This window comes from Dasypus novemcinctus, chromosome 25 (assembly GCF_030445035.2).
Source record: "Dasypus novemcinctus isolate mDasNov1 chromosome 25, mDasNov1.1.hap2, whole genome shotgun sequence".
In the NCBI taxonomy this organism is placed as follows: domain Eukaryota; kingdom Metazoa; phylum Chordata; class Mammalia; order Cingulata; family Dasypodidae; genus Dasypus; species Dasypus novemcinctus.
In genome coordinates this window covers 16,952,519-16,973,373 of record NC_080697.1, presented here as the reverse complement: position 1 = coordinate 16,973,373, position 20,855 = coordinate 16,952,519, and the positions used below count along the sequence as shown (strand labels likewise).

Sequence of the window (20,855 nt, the reverse complement as noted above, 5' to 3'; positions counted from 1 at the left end):
ATATTTTTTTAATTTATATACATATTTTTTGGTCCAGGGGTCAAGTGGCATCATCACCACCCTGCCCTTCCTACCGACTTCTTCCCTCTGACTTCAGACTCACACAGGTTTCCCTTATCCTGAAAAACCCTTCAGTTGAGCCTGCTCTACCTCTGTGAGTTCTTTTTTCCTCCCTTCACTTTCACTGTTGCTGTTCTTTCCTCATCATCCGCTCCTCTAACCTATGACCTCAGAACTGGACACAAATGCCCCTACATAGGCCGCCAATGATGCCCTTCTGGCCAAATATAGCCGGGTTCCCTCAGGCTTCATCTTGCTTTTACTAGATATTAGTTCTCAGAACTTTTCTCCTTTTCTCCTCAGTAAAATATTCGGTCTTCTTTCTTTGTTTATTCCTTATGTGTTTCCTTTGGTGATTCTGCTTTTTCTTGCCAAAGTTAAGATATTCTAGAAAGTTCAGGCCACCCTTACCGCTTTGCTCTTTTATTTTCTTTTTTTTCTTTAAAGATTTATTTATTTATTTAATTCCCCCCCCTCCCCTGGTTGTCTGTTCTTGGTGTCTATTTGCTGCGTCTTGTTTCTTTGTCCGCTTCTGTTGTCGTCAGCGGCACGGGAAGTGTGGGCGGCGCCATTCCTGGCAGGCTGCTCTTTCTTTTCACGCTGGGCGGCTCTCCTCACGGGCGCACTCCTTGCGCGTGGGACTCCCCCACGCGGGGGACACCCTTGCGTGGCACGGCACTCCTTGCGCACATCAGCACTGCGCATGGCCAGCTCCACACGGGTCAAGGAGGCCCGGGGTTTGAACCGCGGACCTCCCCTATGGTAGACGGACGCCCTAACCACTGGGCCAAAGTCCGTTTCCCTGCTCTTTTATTTTCATTCCATCACCTTGTACATCTGGGCTCATGGCTTTGAAACCCACCTCTGTGTTGATGACTGTCAATGCCACATCCTTTAGCCTGCTCCTTTCTTTATCTGGAATTGCCAAACTAGCCTTGCGATTTGGAGAGTCATTCCTCTCCCAGTTTTCCCATTACCCAGCCTCGCTCGTCTGCACCTTTCACTCCTGCTTGTCACTGAGGATGCTGACTGTGGTGCGCTCCCTCTTGTAGCCATCCTTTCCTGCCTATGCCCTCTCTTGTTGCCTTGCCCAGACCTTCATGCCTCACCTGGAGTCTGTTTTCGTTTTGTTAGCTTCTAGGATGAGATGATTATTATATGAAAACTCATTTACTGACTGGCATTTGGGAAAAAAAAAAAAACCTTTTAGGAATGTAACTTTAAAAAAAAATAAATTAATATGTCATATGTGGAGAGTCTCCTAGAATGCTGTAGTTAAGAAAATGTGTACCTGGGGCACTGATATGAGACACCGCCTTAGTAGTTTGAGGTCTGAAGAATGGGCCTGGGTCTAAAAGCTGTACCTGTTGTGCATATTTCATGGGACAAGTTTCCACACCCAGAGCTCCTAATAGCAGTGAGATTGGCAAGCTGTGGCATGCTGGACTTGCATTGCTATCAGCCCGACTGTAACTGTCTCTCATTGTTCTAGAACCTTTGGCCACTTTCCTCCCCTGCAAGCCAGAATAAGTTAGACACATCACCTCTGGGCTCCACTGGCAGCTATGGAAAACTCTCCTGCAGCTGTACTGTAATTAATATTTGTGTTTGTCTCTCACTGGACTGACGGTAGTACTTCATTCTGTTCATCTTTGTATTCAAACATAGTTCCTGGCACAAAGGAAGCATTTCATGTTTGATGAATGAATGAGTTAATGAACGAGTGAGTTACTGGACCTGTTAACAATGTTAGCTCCTTGAGGACAGAGGCTTGTGTAATGCACTTATACATTTTGTTCTTTTCTATGTTTCTTTTTTATTATTATTATTACTTTCTCTCCCCTGCCCTGCGCCCCCTCCCCACCCCCGTTTCTTTTTGTTGCATCATCTTGTGTCAGCTCTCCATGTGTGCGGCGCCATTCCTGGGCAGGCTGCACTTTCTTTCGCGCTGGGTGGCTCTCCTTACAGGGCGCACTCTGCGCATGGGGCTCCCCTACGCGGGGACACCCCTGCGTGGCACGGTACTCCTTGCACGCATCAGCACTGCACATGGGCCAGCTCCACACAGGTCAAGGAGGCCCGGGGTTTGAACTGTGGACCTCCCATGTGGTAGGCGGATGCCCTATCCATTGGGCCAAGTCCATTTCCCAAAATGTATAAATTGAATCCACGAGTCTAAAGCCTTAACGTATAAGTTACAGGAAATATAGGGCCAGAGAAACAAGATGAATGTGAAAAAAATTTCAAATTGGGAACATAGGACATTCTGTAAGATAACTGCCCCAGTCTTCTGAACAAGTGAGTATCATTTAAAAAGATGGACAGGTGGAGGAAGGAGGACACTGGGAGATCCAAGAGACTTAAGAAAACATATTCAATGCTTGGTCCAAGATTAGAGATAGGTTTGGACAAATCTACTGTCAAGGATTTCTTTGGACAACTGGGGAAATGTGAATGTGATCCAAATATTTCAATGAGATGAAATTTACTACAATGGAAAGGTGGAGGTTGTTGACTTAAAAAAAAAAAAAAGAAAGAAAAGCAGATTACCAAACAGGAGGTATAATACGATACCACATTTTTTTTTCAATATAGAACCACCCAGAAGAAAGGTGCTTGGCATGCTGGCTTACCGATTGAGCTTCCTCTTCTGTTGGGATTTAATCACAGTGCTCTCTTCATCCCTCTTTTTCAGGACCTGGAAGTTGTACTCTAACTTCTCTTGGTTTAGTTGGTAAGTTGCTTTCATCTGCTGAAGCTGTTGCTCAAGAATCTAAATTTAAAGTTTAAAAAAATAATAATAGTTGGCCTGGGTAAATATGTTGTGCTCAGGAGCTCATGATCATTCATTCTAGAGGCATGTCAGAGGAACCTTAGGGACAAGTGCCTCAACCTGGATTCTTAGGACATCTATCACTAGAGGCAGGTCAAAGGCCACCCAGATAAAATACAAATAATTCAGCTGCAAGCTAAAGCCTATGTACCAAGAAAGATCATAGGTAGAGCTTTCAAGTCCACCTAACCCCGGTACTTTGCACTAATATACAAACTAAACCCATTAGGGATCTGAGCAGTCCTGCCAGATACACCATAAAAATTAATATTGTCACAAAAATTTGCTATTCCCTACTCTGACCTTCCAAAGTGGCCATGATTGTGTTCAGCAAATCACGGTCATTCTAAAGGAGGACGGACACATTCTGCCTTACTTGCTGGACTTCCGAGCTGTACTCATTCATTCGGCGAATACGTATTGGGTGCCTTATATACTCCAGCCACTGCTCTGGCTGCCGGGAAAACAATGGTGAAGAAGGCACAGTCCCTGATCTGTCTGAGAGGAGAGAGACAGATAAACCAGCACCAGTGAAAAGAAGACAGGGGTAAGCACGGGCTGTGGGTCCAACGGGAGGAGCACTTTCCCAGCCATGAGGGACCAGAGGTGTCCCTGAAAGGATGGCAGAGGCAGTGTGACTGAGACCTGGAGAGTGAGCAGGAGTTACTCAGGTGGACACCTCAGGTGGGAAACTCCAAGCAGAGCAAACAGCCCAGACGAAGGCAGAGAGGCAGAAGAGTGAGGGACTCTGGGAAGCCAGCAGTGGCTTAGGTTGTGGGGTATGAGGCAGGGAATGGCCAGAGACGGGGCTGACAGAGCACAGCGCCTTACCAAGCTGAGGCTTTAAAGCGCTATCCACTAAAGAGCCACTGAAGATGTGAAGGGGGGATTGTAGAAAAAACGCTCTGACAGCCGCGTTAAACAACCGTCAGGAGGGCCATGTCAGGAGGCAGGGCAAATACACACTGACAGCCTGCTCCCGCCTTTCCTGAGTGGAAATGCAATTAAGTGTTATCAGACCTTGAGAAGACACCCACTTGCAGTGCTCTCTCCAGCCTCCTTCTGGTCTCTCTCCACTAGCTACAGCCCCATGCCTAGGCGTCAACTGAGGAAGGGATCACAACCTCCCTTTGGGTCATCCTTGAGGAGGGTAACTGGCTAGGAGGTGACACACAGGAGAATAAAGGACCTGACATTCCCAAGCTTCTGGTGGAATCCAGCAGTCCCCATGCTAATACTGAGGGAATTAGCCAAGTGTGTATACTTATTACAGACATTTTTAAATCCCCATTTTGGGACAAGTATTTGACCATCTCCTTCAGAGAGAAGCCTACAGCATCTATCCTTTAACAGATGGTACATGAAGAATCACTTAGGTCACTGAGGTGAAGTCTTCATTTCCTGGGCTGCTCAAGGAATTACCATAAAATGAGTCGGCTTAGATTTTCAGAACTTGTTTGCCTGTGGTTTTGAGGCTAAAAGAAAGTCCAAGTCAAGGCATCCCTAAGGCGATGCTTCCGCCCCAAAGACTGTAGCACTTGGGGCTGGCTGCCGGCCATCCTGGACTTGGCTTGTCACTGGCAAGGCTCTTCTGGGTTCCACTGAGTTCATCTTCTGGCCGCTCCCGGTGGCTTTTTCACTCTGTGCCTGAATTCCATTCTCTTATAAAGGACTCCAGTACTAGGATTGAGACCACTCCTGATTGAGGTGGGCCACACCTTAACTGAGGAGCCTCATCAAAAGGTCCCACTCACAATGGTTCACACCCACAGGAATGGATTAGACTTAAGAACATAATATTTTTCTGGGGTACATACAGCTTCCAACCACCACAGAAAATAAATAAATATACCTCTCAATTTCTCTCCTTGTCTAGTCAAATTCTTATTTATCTTTTCGAGTTACATACTTTTCCTTGTAAAAATTTTTTCCAATTTTCAAAGTAGTATTTGCTCATTGTAAAAAAATTGGAATGTACAGTGAAGGAAAAAGAAGACACGAAGAATGAGGAAGGAAAACTAGCCATAATTCCACGACCCAAAGGCAACTTCTGTTAGCATACTGGCATGTCTCCTCCTAGCATTTTTTACGAAGTTGAGAAACTATAACTACAATTTTACACCTTAATTTTCTTACTTTATTATAACCTAAGAAGTCTCAATTATTAAATTATTTTAATGACTGCATATTTTATCATAAATTATCTTACCATATATTAAATATTTATGATATATTTACCATATATCATAATGTGTTACCATTTTCCTACAGCTGTATTTTATGCTGTTTTGATAATTTTCAATATTACAAAATAATGCTGGGATTAACTGTATATTAAAATTGGGGGATATTTTGTATTATTTCCTTAAGGCAGATTCTCAGAAGTAAGATTGCTAGGTCAAACACTCTCAATAAATTGCTTTCCAAAGAGCGGTTTTTGGTTCAGCTCTCGTTGGCGGTGTGGAATGCGCACGGCCTGGCGGCCCTGGGCACATGCGGCAGCCAAGATGCTCGACCTACAGGCCAGGACCTCGGGTAGGGTGCCGGGGCAGGCAGGGGGCTGTTGGGAGCTGCACCTCACTCTTTCTTTCCAAGTATGATCAAAATTTAATTTTGAAAGTTCTGACTTGAACAAAATCCCAAGAGGGCTACAGAAGATGCCAACAGTGCAGCCTCACTGCAATGCAATTATCTTGGGTGGTCCCAGGCCGAGTTACAGCCCTGGCCCCAGTACCCTTCTGGGGATGGCCCTTGGTGTCGACTAGGGAGAGGGCATCCCCGCTGTCCTTCCTGCAGCTGCAACACTTTATGCCCCAGTGCTTCAAATGTGCTCAGCCCTGATCACAATTGAGTGGGTCAGTAATGAGGGCCCAAGCTAAACATGCCTCAGTTGGACAGAAGGGAAGCCATGGGTCTATGAGAGGGGTTGGCACAAGTCAGCCGAAGAGCTCCATACTGGATGGTGACAAGCTGAGCAAGTTTGAACACTGCCCTCAGAGAAACAGAGCCAAGAGCCCACCCTTGGTCAACAACGCCTCACCCTCCTGGGTCCCTTTTACAGACACCCCTTGGTTACTAATGTCCTTTCCCCATAGCAAGCAAATCCTCAGGCTGTCCCTGAGGACAGGTAATGCAGCCTAAGAGCCCCCTCTCCACCAGCCCGGAGCCCTATCTGGTTTTGTGGGATGCCAAATTCAAATGGACCCTCCCTGATCCCATACCTTATTGGCCAACTGCCAGAGCCCTGTAATCTCTAAAAGTAACTGTCCCCAGGACCACAGTCTCTCCAAAGCGAGCTGGGACTCTTCCCCTAGACTACTGAGGATAATAAACTTCCTTTCAAGCATCTTCTGTGTCTCACTGCTGCATCTGACTTTCCATAAGACCGCTCCCCAACACCAACGCTCGCAGAGAAGGAGGCTCTCCGGAGCTGCTGTGGGTTTGAAAGGACAATGAGCAGCTGGCTGTTCCCATCTTCCCTGGAGTCTGCAGATCCCGAGCATCTGGAAGTCTGCTCTGAGGAATTACAGGCACCCACCTTCTTCTCATAGCTTTTGCAATAAGCACTGAGCTCTGTGACAGTATTTCCCAAACTTATTTGGCTATCGAACAGTTTTTACAACACGGCAAGAGCATGTGAGTTATAAATGCGAGCTGTATCAGGTGAACTCTCATGAGTTAATTTCATTCTTAAAAGCATGTTATTGCATAATAACTATGAACATGGGTTATGTCTTTTTTTCCTCCATAATATATTTTAAAACATTTTTTTAAAGGGGAAAAAAATCAGACATCACTTTTTGTGTTAGGTTTTGTGAAATTGCCATTAGTATCTCACCTAGCTGAACAGTTTATGAAACTCTGACCTAAGGTCATTTGATCATTGGCTTTTTCTTTGTGATCTGAAAGAATTTACATTTGTACTGATTTTATAAGGGTAAAAAAGCTGTTGTCAGTTTTAATTTACATTTCTTTGCTTGCTCAGTGTGGTAGAGTGTGTACTCGCTATGTTTTACTTCCTCTGGTGGGAAAACATCTGCTCCTGTACTTTGCTGGAACCTGGTCTTCACAGATTGATTCCTAGAGAGCTAGAAATGCAGCGTGTCCCCCTGGCGCCCCATCTCTGCCAAAACAAAGGACCAACGACTCCTCCTTCTCAGTTCTGTTCTAAAACCAAAGGGCTATTCCTTTATTCCTTCAGCCTCATGCTGGCTTCATGTTTATGATGCCACTTAGGAGTTGCTGGCAGTACTACAGTATGTCAATAAACTCACAGAACTAGCACTAGCTTGTGCCTCATGGAGTAGAACAGCTACAGGAGGCAACTGCATGATTCATACTCCTTATTTATTTTCAAGACCATATACTCATAATTTTAGTATCAGTGACTCTATTGTTATCTATTCCAGGTTTTAGGTACAGTCATCGTTGACTGTCAGACATTTAACAAAGTTTTATATTAAAAACCGTAACAGATTTTGTTAAATGTCTGTGCTTATTATTCAATGGTCCAAAGATATTTGGTAAAGCATCATGTTTGGTTTTAGATGACAATAAACATGCCACAAAAGTCCTTCAAATTTAAAGGTACTGCAAGTGTTGGTGACACCTTCCTCTCTTTCTTCCCGGGGCAGTACAAGCTTCTCAACAGCTGCTTTCTGGTGCCATCTCTTCCCATAGACTATGGAAAGTCTTCTACCCTAGCTATACCCTCTGGCCTTCTCTGCTGACTCCAGAGACCCCACCAGGCTTCTTTACCATCAAGCTCAACACTGGGATGGGACCCCAAGATGCCATTTTGGAATCATAAGACCACCAATTTCATATCCAGCCCACACTCTTGCTGAACTCCTTTTTCCCTGCCACTCCCTCCCTTATACTATTTATGTAGATGTCATACTTCCTCTATAGACCATAGAGGAAGGGACTATGTCTTGTTTATCTTTGTGCTTTGCATGTGGCAATTTCACAAGAGCTGTTAAATACTTTGTATTCAACATTTGTGATTAATATTAATCACAACTATTAATATTCTAATATTAAAAGTAATGGCCCCTAAATTTGAACTAAACTATTTTAAATCTTTAAACGAGTACATAAGGCCTAAAAATAAGCACATTTGCTTCCTTCATTAAAAACAAAATTATTCTACATTTTTATTTGGGGGCAGTGAGCAGTAAAAAGGTGAAAAACCTTTTTATAGGTTTCCCTTTGTACCAGTTACTAATAATGTGAACCTTATGGACAGTGAGAACTTGACAAGTAGAAATTCTCCACTTACTTCTTGTATTTTACCCATCAACCTAAATCTATGTGCATTGGATTCTTTGTATTGTTCGTGATTTGCAAGAAGTTTAGTTCCATATTTGAGAACAGACACAGTACTATGAATTAGTTGGTGTTGGGAGTTAACCACGCCCCCATAAAAGGCATGTTCAGGTCCCAAGCCCTGGTCCTGTGGGTGTGAACCCGTTTGTAAATGGGACCTTGGAAGATGATCTTAGTTAAGGGATGCCCAAACTGAACGAGGGTGGACTTTCATCCAATATGGCTGAGTCTTTACAAGCTAAGGAAATTGGACATGGAAGGAGAAGCTACGTGGACCAGAAAGAAGCTGGAAGTCAACAGAAGCTGGAAAAGAAAGAAGACGCTGCCATGTACGTGGCCATATGACAGAAAAGCCAAAGAACCCCAAAGATTGCCGGGCAGCCAGAAGGTACCAACCCTGAGAGGAAGCGAGCCTTCCAGCCTCTGAAACCAAGAGCCAACAAATTCCTGATGTTAAATCAGCCCACTGTATGGTGTTTTATCAGCCAGGAAACAAACACAATTAGGAGGAGGAAATTTTCTATTTAGCTCCATGTCCTGTCTTCACGGCAAAAATCAATGCTATTTGACTTCCTAAAGTCTAATGAATGATGAGGTACTATGATAAAGGTCAATCCCACTAAACTATTCCACAAATTACAATATGGGCTGACCTGATTTTATTTTATTTTTCCAGTTAAAAGGGATAATGTGGCCCAGTATATGCCTGATTTCCATTCTAACACAGAAAAGAGCTGTTATGCAGAGGATTTGAACACTCTTTCCCACTCTGAATGTCTCCATCTGCCTGCCACCCACATACACATGCTCCACCATCACTCCATCTGGGCAGGGTAAGCCAGGAGAGCCAGCTCTCCCAGGCTTCCTCCTCTCTGCCCCTCTCTGCTCTTACCTCTACCTCCTCACCCCATAATGTCCTAGCATTTTTTTCACTTTGTTCAAGTGTTTAGACACTGGATTAGGAACATGATGGCCCATAGATCTCACCATTTGAAGTCAACAGTATGTAGCTCTATCACATAGATTATCATAGAACCAAGATAAATCCAGAAGAAAAAATCAGGAAGTTTAACAAGACTCATTTTCATTAAAATCATAACGTATATAGCCCACATAAGTATGGCTGCTCTTTTACAGATTTCTACTGTTCTTTGTCAGCAACTCTCATTTCCATGGCATTAAAATGAGAAAGGCCTGGGAAAATTATTAAGACTGGCAAAAATACTGGTAGTCTAATGGGTTTTTTTATTTAACCTAGATATTTAAAGCTACAGGAGTAGTAAGAATCGAAATTCTACCAAAGACTATGTGGGAAAGCTTTAATCTAATACATTCTCAGTAACCTAAATGACTAATGACTAGAACTTGCTTGAACATTAAGACGCACTTGCATTACATTGAAATGTAGTTAGAGAAGCATTCCTTTAAGTGGTGTTGAAACACAGAATCCTAGGCTTAGAAAAAAAAAATTTGTAAACCAGAAAGTCTAACCTCCTTCCCACTGCAGAAATTCCTCTTCAACACCTAGGACAGAGTCATTCAGCCTTTGAACACTTTTTGAGAGAAGGGACTCTCTGTTTTGGGGGATGAACCTTTTCACTACTGGATAGTTTTAACCATCAGAAGGTTCTTTCTGACAGTGAGTCCAAACCTGCTTAATGGATTTACCACCATCAGGCAGGGGACTGGGTGCAATGATGGGTATGATGGAGGTTTATGAGCCAGACAGACTTGAGTTTAAATCCAGAGTCTACCATTACTAGACATGTAGCCTTGTCTCTGTGCCTCAGTTTCCTGGTCTATAAAATGCTATTACATTTCATGTTATTGGAGGATTCGAAATTCTGTATGTTAAGTGCTTGGGATATGGGAGACATCCATTAGGTGATAGCTATTGCTAGTGGTGGTAGGCCCAATTTGGCCCTCTGACACAGCTAACTTGCCCTAGGGGCCTTTGCCCTTTGCCAGGTCAAAATACATAGTTCTTTCAACTATTCCTCATGTGCCATGGTTTCCAGGCCCCATCAGTATTTTGGTAACTCTCCACTCATTTATTAAGGAAGACATTCCTCCATGTAGATCTTGTATATGAGGGTCTTCAGATATGACCATTAAAAGGAAAGCAGCTGGTTAATATTTGTTGAATGGACTAATTCTAGAACATTATGGGCAGCTGCAAAGGATGAAATGTTCACAGGTGTTCCCCTGCTCTGCCACCCAGACACCCTCAGTGAGGAACAAGTCACACCTGCACATCCTGCTCCAGCTTGATCTTGATCATGCAGTACTCTTCACAATCCCATATCCTCTGCTTGTTAAGTTGCTTCTCATAATCCTCTACTTTCTTAATGCGGTTCATAAGATACTCCAGCTGAAGGCACAGGAAGACAAGGAGAAAGGCAGATACAGTCCTACCTCAACCCAATCCTTCAGTGGCCTGACAAGCACAACACAGTGGAGGGTTGGAAAGTTTTGTGACCCTGCAGGGCGCTCTCAGAAGCTCTAGGCTCCAAGACTTTGAATGCTCAGATCATGGCTTATGTCGCTTAATGGGGTCCTTACTCCAGACACTCCCCGAGGAATGCTCCATTAAGAAATGGAGTCATCCTGCAGTCAGATGCTTCTAGTTCCACAATATCTACTGGAGCTTGGTCAAGTCACCTCTTTGTTCTTTACATCTCTGACCCCCACACCCTCACCCCATCTGCCACACCCCTTTACCTCCTTAGCATTGTGAGCCTGCAGGGCCCGCTCCCATTTCCTCTTATTACTCGCCAGTAGCTCTTGTCGTTCCACCTCAAATGCTTTCTGCAACCAAGAAGGAATTTGGATCTTGCGTCCATTTGGATTCAGCAGGTCTCACCTCAATCAAAGGACTCACAGGTAATAGCACAAGTGCTGTGTTACCAACCACACAGACCAAGTCAAATCTAAAGGCAGATTTGCCAAATTTCATGTGACCAAATGGCTATGGAAGGAGTTCACTGGAAATGAGGTACAAAAAAGTCTATTCTTCACATAAACTTAGAGAAGAAATGTGCCAACAGTGCTGTGGCTTTGTGTTGTGTGGCAATGTGCTGGGGGAAGGCCAATGTTGGCAGTCACAAGGCAAGCCCTGGCCTGTAATTCAGCCATGACCAGGGTAGGTGCACTGTCATGGTGGAGCTCCCTAGGAGCAGAGGCAGCTTGCAGGTCACAAGAGATCAGCCTGAGAATGCAGAAATGAATCTGGGACAATCCAGAGAGGCCCCCACCCTCCTGGCTCTCTTCCATCTTGGAAAGGCCCAAGTCTCTACCTCGAACTTTAACATTTCATTCAGCTTCAAAGTACAGATTCCTAGATCCTATTTAGCACTCCCTTTCCCATCCCTCCTCTCCCAGCCGCGACTAGCATAAGTAAATTACATGAATGGCTCACATATGGTTAGGAAGTACTGACCCCTCTCTTGCACTCCTCATCCCCTTACTTGTCTTATTTTCCTTCCAGAGCACTTATTACTACCCGCCACATCATAGACTCAGTGACTTGTTCATTCCTGGCTGCAACCTACTAGAATACAGCCTCCACGGATCAGGAGCTCTGCTTTGTTCATGGCTGTGGTCCCAGCCCCTGGGACAGTGCCAGGCATATAGTAGATACTCCAAGATTTGTTGAATGAGTGAATGAATATGTGGATAAATGAATGAAACCTTAGAGCAGAGACAGAAATCAGAGGGCCAAGACATTTGGACCCTTGCTGGGTCCCTGGGACAGACCCAGCCCTTCTCCAGAGGACCTCCCGAGGTCAGGAAGCTGGGCTTCTCACACCCAGTACCTCGATGTGTTGCAGCTCCTGGTGAAAGGTTTTCATTACGTTCTTTACTTGTTCCTCCATCCTATCCAGAAGCAGGCAGATGTCATCTGCCTGTTTCTTCAAATCCTTCACATACTGGTCATCCTTTGTTTTTAACTCCTAGGGAAGAACAGGTCAAAAGTTGGTCATGAACCTTAACAAAGGCAGGTGTCAAGCACACTCCACTTGGACCCCACTAACCAGAAAGTGCAAATGCTAGGAATTAAAACTATGTAACACAAAAGCAGCTTCACTCGATAACACTGAGCAGTGTGGACGCGGTTCTGGGCAGAGCTTTGAATCAGCCACAAAGGATCAAACTCCTCCATAGTCACTTGCTGGAAATCTCCCTGCAAGAGCCCAGGAAGCCTAGGGCATCCCAGCTGCACAATCAATGCACAGGTTCCCACACGGGAACTTGGTAACTACTGCAGACTCACTTCCATTCCTTAACTAAAAACAAAAAGTCTGAAACTGCATTGGCTATGACAGTACATCTTTCTACGAGAGAGCCAGTAATTCTAAAAATTATTGCAAAGCTTTTTCTTAGGGTTAAAAGTTTACTGCTGGGAAACGGACTTTGGCCCAGTGGTTAGGGCGTCCGTCTACCACATGGGAGGTCCGCGGTTCAAGCCCCGGGCCTCCTTGACCCGTGTGGAGCTGGCCCGTGCGCAGTGCTGATGCGCGCAAGGAGTGCCGTGCTACACAGGGGTGTCCCCCGCGTAGGGGAGCCCCACGCGCAAGGAGTGCACCCATAAGGAGAGCCGCCCAGCACGAAGGAGGGAGCAGCCTGCGGAGGAATGGCACCGCCCACACTTCCCGTGCCGCTGACGACAACAGAAGCGGACAAAGAAACCGACAAAGAAACAAGACGCAGCAAAAAGACACAGAAAACAGACAACCGGGGGAGGGGAGGGGAATTAAATAAATAAAAAAATAAATCTTTAAAAATAAATAAATAAATAAATAAAAACAAAAAGTCTGAAACTGCATTGGCTATGACAGTACATCTTTCTACGAGAGAGCCAGTAATTCTAAAAATTATTGCAAAGCTTTTTCTTAGGGTTAAAATTTTACTGCTGGGAAACGGACTTTGGCCCAGTGGTTAGGGCGTCCGTCTACCATATGGGAGGTCCTCGGTTCAAACCCCGGGCCTCCTTGACCCGTGTGGAGCTGGCCATGCGCAGTGCTGATGCGCGCAAGGAGTGCCGTGCCACGCAGGGGTGTCCCCCACTTAGGGGAGCCCCACGCGCAAGGAGTGCGCCCCGTAAGGAGAGCTGCCCAGCGTGAAAAGAAAGAGCAGCCTGCCCAGGAATGGCGCCGCCCACACTTCCCGTGCCGCTGACGACAACAGAAGCGGACAAAGAAACAAGACGCCAAGAACAAACAACCAGGGGAGGGGGGGGGAATTAAATAAATAAATAAATCTTTAAAAAAAAAAAAAAGTTTACTGCTTGACGGAAGCAGCTGTGGCTCAAGCAACTGAGCTCCCGTTTTCCATATGGAAGATCAGGATTCAATTCCTGGGACCTCCCTGGTAAAAAAAGAAAAAAGGCGTCCCAGACCTGCGTGGCATGGAGAGGCACAGGTCCCCGTGCAGCAAAGCAACACACCAAAAAGACAATGATCCCAGATAGGAAAAATTAAAAAAACGTTTACTGCTTGGGTTACTCAGCATCCTGAGTAAAGGGGGAAGGCCTTCCCTTTTTTCCATTCAGAAGCAGCAAACCAATAACCCAGTTCCATCCCCCAGCCAAGCCCACGGGGCTGGGATTGAGTGGTCCCAGACTCTTGCCTGCTGTAGCTCGCTAATAAGTTTGTTTTTATCTTCTATCAGCCCAGCACAGTACACTTGCTGGTTGTTGAGTATTTCCCACAGCTCCTGGGGAATTCTCTTCTGCTTGCCCTTCTCCCACTTGGCAGTGATTTCATCAAACTTGTCCTGGCTGGTCTTGACTTCATTCTCCAGCTTCTCAAGTCTGCAAATGCAAACATGCCAACTGGGCCTTCCAGTGCAGGTAGGTTATCTGGAGTCTAAACTACAGACAGGCCCGGGTACCTTTGACCTGCCTTCAGACACACACCAAAACCAAACCAGGCGCCAAGAAATCATCTTTCAATTTAATACTTGGCTAAAGTAACTGAGACCAAATAATCCCAGTGACACATAATAAAAATAAATCAACCTTAAGGTCTTGTGTATATATATATATACACACACACACACACACATCTACATCTATATAGAGATCAAGAGGTGAAGCTGATGACACATGAGATTAAACACTTGGTCACTGCAGTCACACAGCTTGTGTTCAAATCCTAGCCTTGCTACTTGACTCTCAACCTTGGACAAGTTGTTTAACCCCGGTCACAGAAGAACACACAGCAAATGGACAGAGAGAGCAGACAACTGGGCCGGGTGTGGGGGGGGAATAAAAAATAAATCTTAAAAAAAAAAAAGAGATAATGTGTGGCAAAGGTGCTCAGCGTGGCAATCACTTAGCATATGCTACTTATATTAGTTAAGTTTTTTATTTTCAACATGACCTCAAGTGTCTAGCCATGCCTCTTCCAAATGATCAATAAATGACCACTGGAATGTACCAACAGGGAAAAGTCATCACAGCAGTGGAAAGTAGGGATGACCTTTCCAGAGAAGCTCTGTGGCGGAGCATATGCTGAGGACGGGACTGGCCTGAAGAAAGGCAAGAGGGCTGAGATGCAAGGCCCCACCTGCTTAGGGCATACTCCAGAGATTGGCTCCAAACACTAACAGACCATAATTCTAGGAGATTGTCTCCAAGCAAGACCACAGATGCCTGTAAGGTCAGCAGCCACAACTGAAACATCTTGTCATCCCGTCCCTCCCTCCCTTTCCATTTCCCAATCGACCATCTAAGCTAGGGCACATGGTACACACCAAAATTTGATTAATATTTTTCCTTCTCAAAATGGGAAAAAGCCATCATGAGCTTGTAACTCTGTTGCTCAAAATCTTCCTGTTTACCTCATGACTACTGGTGAAGCATGACCTTCAGGGTCTTTCACAAACTGATCCTGCCACTGGGGATCAGTCAACTCACTTCCTGGCACAGCTCAGGAAAGGCAGTGGAAGTTTCAAAAATAAAGTCACCCATTATTTACTTGTAAAACAGGTAAAGTTGCTAGTGGGAGGACTACTTGGGGGGACTACTTAAGCTGAACAACTTAAAGTATTGTTAAAATTGTACTGTGTAGGTTAATGCAACGTTGAGGTGCATTACAGTGGTCAAGCAGATTGCTCTTTTAATTAAACTATGTGTGATTTAGGGAGCCAGAGAAGAGCAAAACTTCATCACACCCACAAGGCTGTAGAGCAAGGGTCCCTAACCTCTGACGCTTTATCTCCTCTTCTTCCACTCTCCTGTGGATCTCTCTGATATCTGTAGCTACCCGGATATTTGTTACCAGCTCGGTGCCACAGAGCAGAAGTTTAGCCAATTTCTGAAAACAAAGAGACAAGAATTTATTAAGTTAGAGTTTATCAAGTTAGAAACATTTTGCATAACTGTCTGTAGCTCTTCTATCCAACTAAGCAGGAATGAACAGCTACCCTAAGACTTTTTTTTTTTTAATTACATTAAAAAATATATATGAGGTCCCATTCAACCCCACCGCCCCCGCCCCCCACTCCCCCCACAGCAACACTCTCTCCCATCATCGTGATACATCCATTGCACCTGGTAAGTTCATCTCTGAGCATCACTGCACCCCATAGTCAATGGTTCACATCATAGCCCAGACTCTCTCACGTTCCATCCAGTGGGCCCTGGGGGAATCTACAGTGTCCCGTAATTGTCCGTGAAGCACTATCCAGGACAACTCCACGTCCCGAAAACGCCTCCACATCTCATCTCTTCCTCCCGTTCCCCACACCCAGCAGCCCCCATGGCTACCGTTCCCACACCCATTCCACATTTTCTCTGTGGACATTGGATTGGTTGTGTCCATTGCACACCTATGTCAAGTGAGGGCTTAGATTCCACATGGGTACTGGATGCACTCTTCCCGCTTCTAGTTGTAGACACTCTAGGCTCCATGTTGTGGTGGTTGACCTTCTTCAACTCCATGTTAGCTGAGTGGAGTAAGTCCAATAAGTCAAAGTGTAGGAGCTGAAGTCTGTAGAGGCTCTGGGCCTGGGTGTCATATTATCAGTCCAGAGATTCAAATCCCCTACATATATCTTAAACCCAGCACCAACTACAATTCCAATAAAGTAGCATGCAAGTCTTGTGAAAAGAGATCCCCTCTGAGTCCATTTCCATCACGCAGAAACACCAGCTCCAAAGAAGGGCCATCTGTCATGGCAGTGAACCCCTTCTGCCATGACCATAGAACCCGTGGGTCTCTTTATCCCTCAAAAGAACCAATACCTGGGGTTGTATCTACCTTATCTGTCTCTTAGACTCTGTTCAGTTGTACATAGGGGTATTCCTTCTGACAACCTCCAGACTCTTTTTTAGAGACTCACAGCCTTATAATCTTATTTCTCCTTTCCATTTCCCCCTTACATTAGGTCAAACCGCTTCCCGAAGTCATGTTATTATATGTAGATAGGTATATTCTGCTGTTCCGCATTGAATCTTTAATTCCTAAGACTTTTAAGAGTACCTTCTATCAGTCCTTTTGTATCAAGACATTTATGATGGGATGTGGTATGGTATTACAGCTTGCAATTGAATAGCACTTTACAATTTTAAATGTACTTGATCTTATTGTATTTGGAGTCAAGATCAGTCAAGCAGTGACTGGCAGGGACTATGGGACATCTCAAAGTTCTACCAAAGACATCCGAAAGTGACTGGCACTGCCAGGTTCTTTCTAAAAATCTCAGTAGGGAAGTGAAGCAGGTAATGACAGTTGTCTTCCAATACGAATATTCCCCCTCTTCTTTTAGTAACAGACCCCCAAATTTCAGCTGAGCAGGTGGTCTCCCAAAATAGATGTATTTCCCAACTTCCCTTGCAGCTAGAGTAAGGTCTGAGCAATGGCACATGAGCAGAAGTGGCACATGCCACACTGAGCTGTGCCTTTAGAGAAAAGGTGCACTCTCTGCTGCCCTTTTTTATCCCCTTCTCCCCAGGGGGAACATGATACCTAAGCATATCATGATGAACTGATAAAGGTCACCTAGAGAATGGCAGAAGACGCTGAGGTCTCCCTTGCATCTCTGAACTACTTATGCTCCAAACTGTTAAGTGAGGGAGACAATTAAATGTCTACATCTGTTTAAGCTAATGTAATTTGAGATCTTCTAATACAGAAGAGAGATGGGGCTGGCTGCACTGCCTTTTCGCTTGATGGGCTCAAGAACTTTGCTATTGGCACACCCTTCTAAGTCCCTCTTAACATCTTCACTCCTGGCCTTTTGGTGATGCCATATCTTCAGGATGATGATAAATCTTCTTAACAAAAAGTTCAGGTATCCTTAGGTATTGACTAGGCTTTTTCCAAGTCTCTGTTTTAAAACTTGTAAATTCTCCAACGCTCACATCACTTACATACTACAAACCTATAAACATCTCTGTACCAACGAGTCATTGAGATGATGGCAGGCCCTATTTCAGCTCACTGTTGCATGGAAATTTTTTAACATAGTTTTAATGATTACAGAACAGAGGCTTATCCCACATATCTATGGCACTCCAGACTTTTTTAAATGCCTATAGCTTTATCACTTGTAACAAATAATGGTTCTACATGCATAAAGAAGTAATGGGGGGAAGCAGACTTGGCCCAGTGGTTAGGGCGTCCGTCTACCACATGGGAGGTCCGCAGTTCAAATCCCAGGCCTCCTTGACCCATGTGGAGCTGGCCCACGCGCAAGGAGTGCTGTGCCACACAGGGGTATCCCCCACTTAAGGGAGCCCCACGCACAAGGAGTGCACCCCATAAGGAGAGCCGCCCAGTGCTAAAGAAAGTACAGCCTGCCTAAGAATGGTGCCGCCCACATGGAGAGCTGAGACAACAAGATGATGCAACAAAAAGAAACACAGATTCCTGTGCCACTGACAACAACAGAAGCAGACAAAGACGACTCAGCAAATAGACACAGAAAACAGATAACCAGGGCAGGGGGGTGGGTGGTAAGGAGAGAAATAAATAAATAAATAAATCTTTAAAAAAAAAAAGAAGTAATGGGGAAGCAGACTTGGCCCAGTGTTAAGGCGTCCGTCTACCACATGGGAGGTCTGCGGTTCAAACCCCGGGCCTCCTTGACCCGTGTGGGGCTGGCCCATGCGCAGTGCTGATGCGCGCAAGGATTGCCCTGCCATGCAAGGAGTGTGCCCCATAAGGAGAGCCGCCCATAAAGAGAGCATGAAAGGAAATGCAGCCTGCCCAGGAGTGGCGCCGCACACACGGAGAGCTGACACAACAAGATGATACAACAAAAAGAAACACAGATTCCTGTGCCGCTAACAACAACTGATGCAGACAGAGGAACGGGAAGCAAATGGACACAGAGAACAGACAACCGGGACGGGGGGTGGTGGGAAGGGGAGAGAAATAAATAAATAAATAAATCTTAAAAAAAAAAAAAAAAGACGTAATGGCTTTCCTGCAGTTTTTAGCAATTTTCTATTTTCTACATAGACAATGTGAATATTAGAACTATCTGAGGAAGCAGACTTGGCCCAATGGATAGAGGGTCTGCCTACCACATGGGAGGTCCACGGTTCAAACCCCGGGCCTCCTTGACCCATGTGGAGCTGGCCCACGCACAGCACTGATGCGCGCAAGGAGTGCCGTGTCACGCAGGGGTGTCCCTGCATAAGGGAGCCCCACATGCAAGGAGTGCGCCCCGGAAGAAGAGCCGCCCAGCAAGAAAGAAAGTGCAGCCTGCCCAAGAATGGCATCGCACACACGGAGAGCTGACACAACAAGATGACACCACAAGAAGAAACACAGATTCCTGGTGTGCTGATAAGAATAGAAGTGGTCACAGAAGAACACACAGCGAATGGACACAGAGAGCAGACAACTAGGGGGGAAGGGGAGAGAAATAAAAATAAATAAATCAATCTCTGGGGAAAAAATGAACTATCTGAATCAAGTATTTAAGATTAAAGTAAAATTTTATAAAAGCAACAGATACACCCCTAAATTTATAAGACTCAGGGGTAGAGATCAACTGGAGGGCCACAGACCCTATGTCCAAATATTTAAAAATATATAATTCAATATAATACTGTTAAATAAAATGTGGCTTATTCTCCTACCTCAACACCTTCATAACAATCTAGAAGGCCTGGTTTAAATTCAGACTATACCTTGGAATTTCACCCAGAGCGTGGTAGCTGGGGGAGAGCCAGTCGCTGGCCCCCAACCCTCTTTCCACCACTGCTCTGTCCTGTACCAGGAAGGGCTTCCTGGGCATACGCATTTCCCAGGCTGCACTTCCACGCTCCATCTCCATCCCTTCCAACAGCTACCTCTAGGCCATCCACCAAGCCTAGGGGTTGCACAAAAGTGGCATGGTCTGCCCTCAGGACAGACCTTGGAAAGAGGCCTTTGCAGGCCTTGTAAGTGGCTTGGAACCATTAGGATGGAGAATTCTGGATCTGTGATACTCAAAGAGTGACCTGAAGGAGGGACTTGGGCTCAGGGTGAGCAAGTCTACTCCAGGGAATACACCCATTATTCAATGGACTGGGTATCCTATCTAGTTTAAAAAGGCAAGAGAAATGTGGTCAGACTCTAATATCCCTCTTATCCATTCAGAAATGTTCAGAGATCAATGACCTTTTTGAGGAAGAAACCAGAGTTCAGAGAGGTGACTTGAAGCCTTAAACCTACACTGAATGATGGAGCTGGAACAAGAACCCACATCAGTCCAAAACCCAGCACAAACCCCCTTTCTCCATATACCTTTCCCTGGAGGGATGGTCTGGGGAGCTCTTACTCGTATCTCAGCTCCCACAATAGCACTCTCTACGCATTTCAATCAGCAATTAATTAAATGCGGCGTTTTGCCAATCTGGCTTGCTGTTTTGAACTGTTAGTTATCCCTCCTGCAACTGTCATTCCAGATCATTTATTACATATTCCACGAGCCCTGTCATTGCCACAGGAAAGCAGTCAATGATTTTCCTGTTAATGTTTATTAAATACAAACCAGGTATTACTCCCTGACAAAAAGACACGGAGATGACAGAGGAAAAGGTTCTCTCTCGCACAGAGCTCAGTTTCACTGGGGAGAGGGAAGCTGCACGCACCACGTCGTACAAGGCAGAGCACCATCCGAAATGAAATGAATGGTCCGGGCAAGAAGCGTTCGATATGTGGATTGAAGGAGTTCCAGGTGGGCTGAGGACAGTTTCAAGGAGTGGGGCTTGAGTTGGTCCCCAAGGATGAGAAAGCAGCCTGATGAGAGGAGCAGAAAGCAAAAAGGAGAGGAGGGGAGGGAAGCAGAGGAGGAGAGGAGGCTGGCATTCAAGATGAGAAGGGCATGACCAAAGGCAGGGCTGAGTGAGCAAAGCCCCAGGGGAGGTGAGGGAGTGGATCAGCCAAGGCCCAAACTCAGTGACCGCGGGCCATAAGACTGGAAAGTTAGGGTGGAAAGGCTACAAAAGGCCTTGAATGCCAGGCCAAAATAGTAGGACCTCATCCTATGAAGAATGAAAAACCTTTGAAAGTGTAGAAGCAAGAAAAAAATAAGTTAATTAAAACAAATGGAGAAATAAAAGAATGGAAAAAGAAGTGTAGGAGCAGGGTGGAGGCCTCATAAAAAACCCTAATGTCAAAGCCCAGGCCTAGAG

General features: G+C 45.3%; 1 protein-coding gene across 1 annotated transcript in view; it reads right to left on the bottom strand.

The window, feature by feature from the left end:
- Window positions 1–20,855, bottom strand: part of DRC1 (dynein regulatory complex subunit 1) — a 43,122-nt gene that overhangs the window by 11,270 nt on the left and 10,997 nt on the right. Inside the window, exons 3-8 of the mRNA XM_004447540.5 lie at window positions 15,428–15,540; window positions 13,850–14,033; window positions 12,037–12,174; window positions 10,943–11,029; window positions 10,470–10,592; window positions 2,694–2,833 (exon numbers count right to left, since the gene is read on the bottom strand). Of these exons, the coding sequence (XP_004447597.2) occupies window positions 2,694–2,833; window positions 10,470–10,592; window positions 10,943–11,029; window positions 12,037–12,174; window positions 13,850–14,033; window positions 15,428–15,540 (785 nt within the window). The remainder of the gene's footprint in view (window positions 1–2,693; window positions 2,834–10,469; window positions 10,593–10,942; window positions 11,030–12,036; window positions 12,175–13,849; window positions 14,034–15,427; window positions 15,541–20,855) is intronic.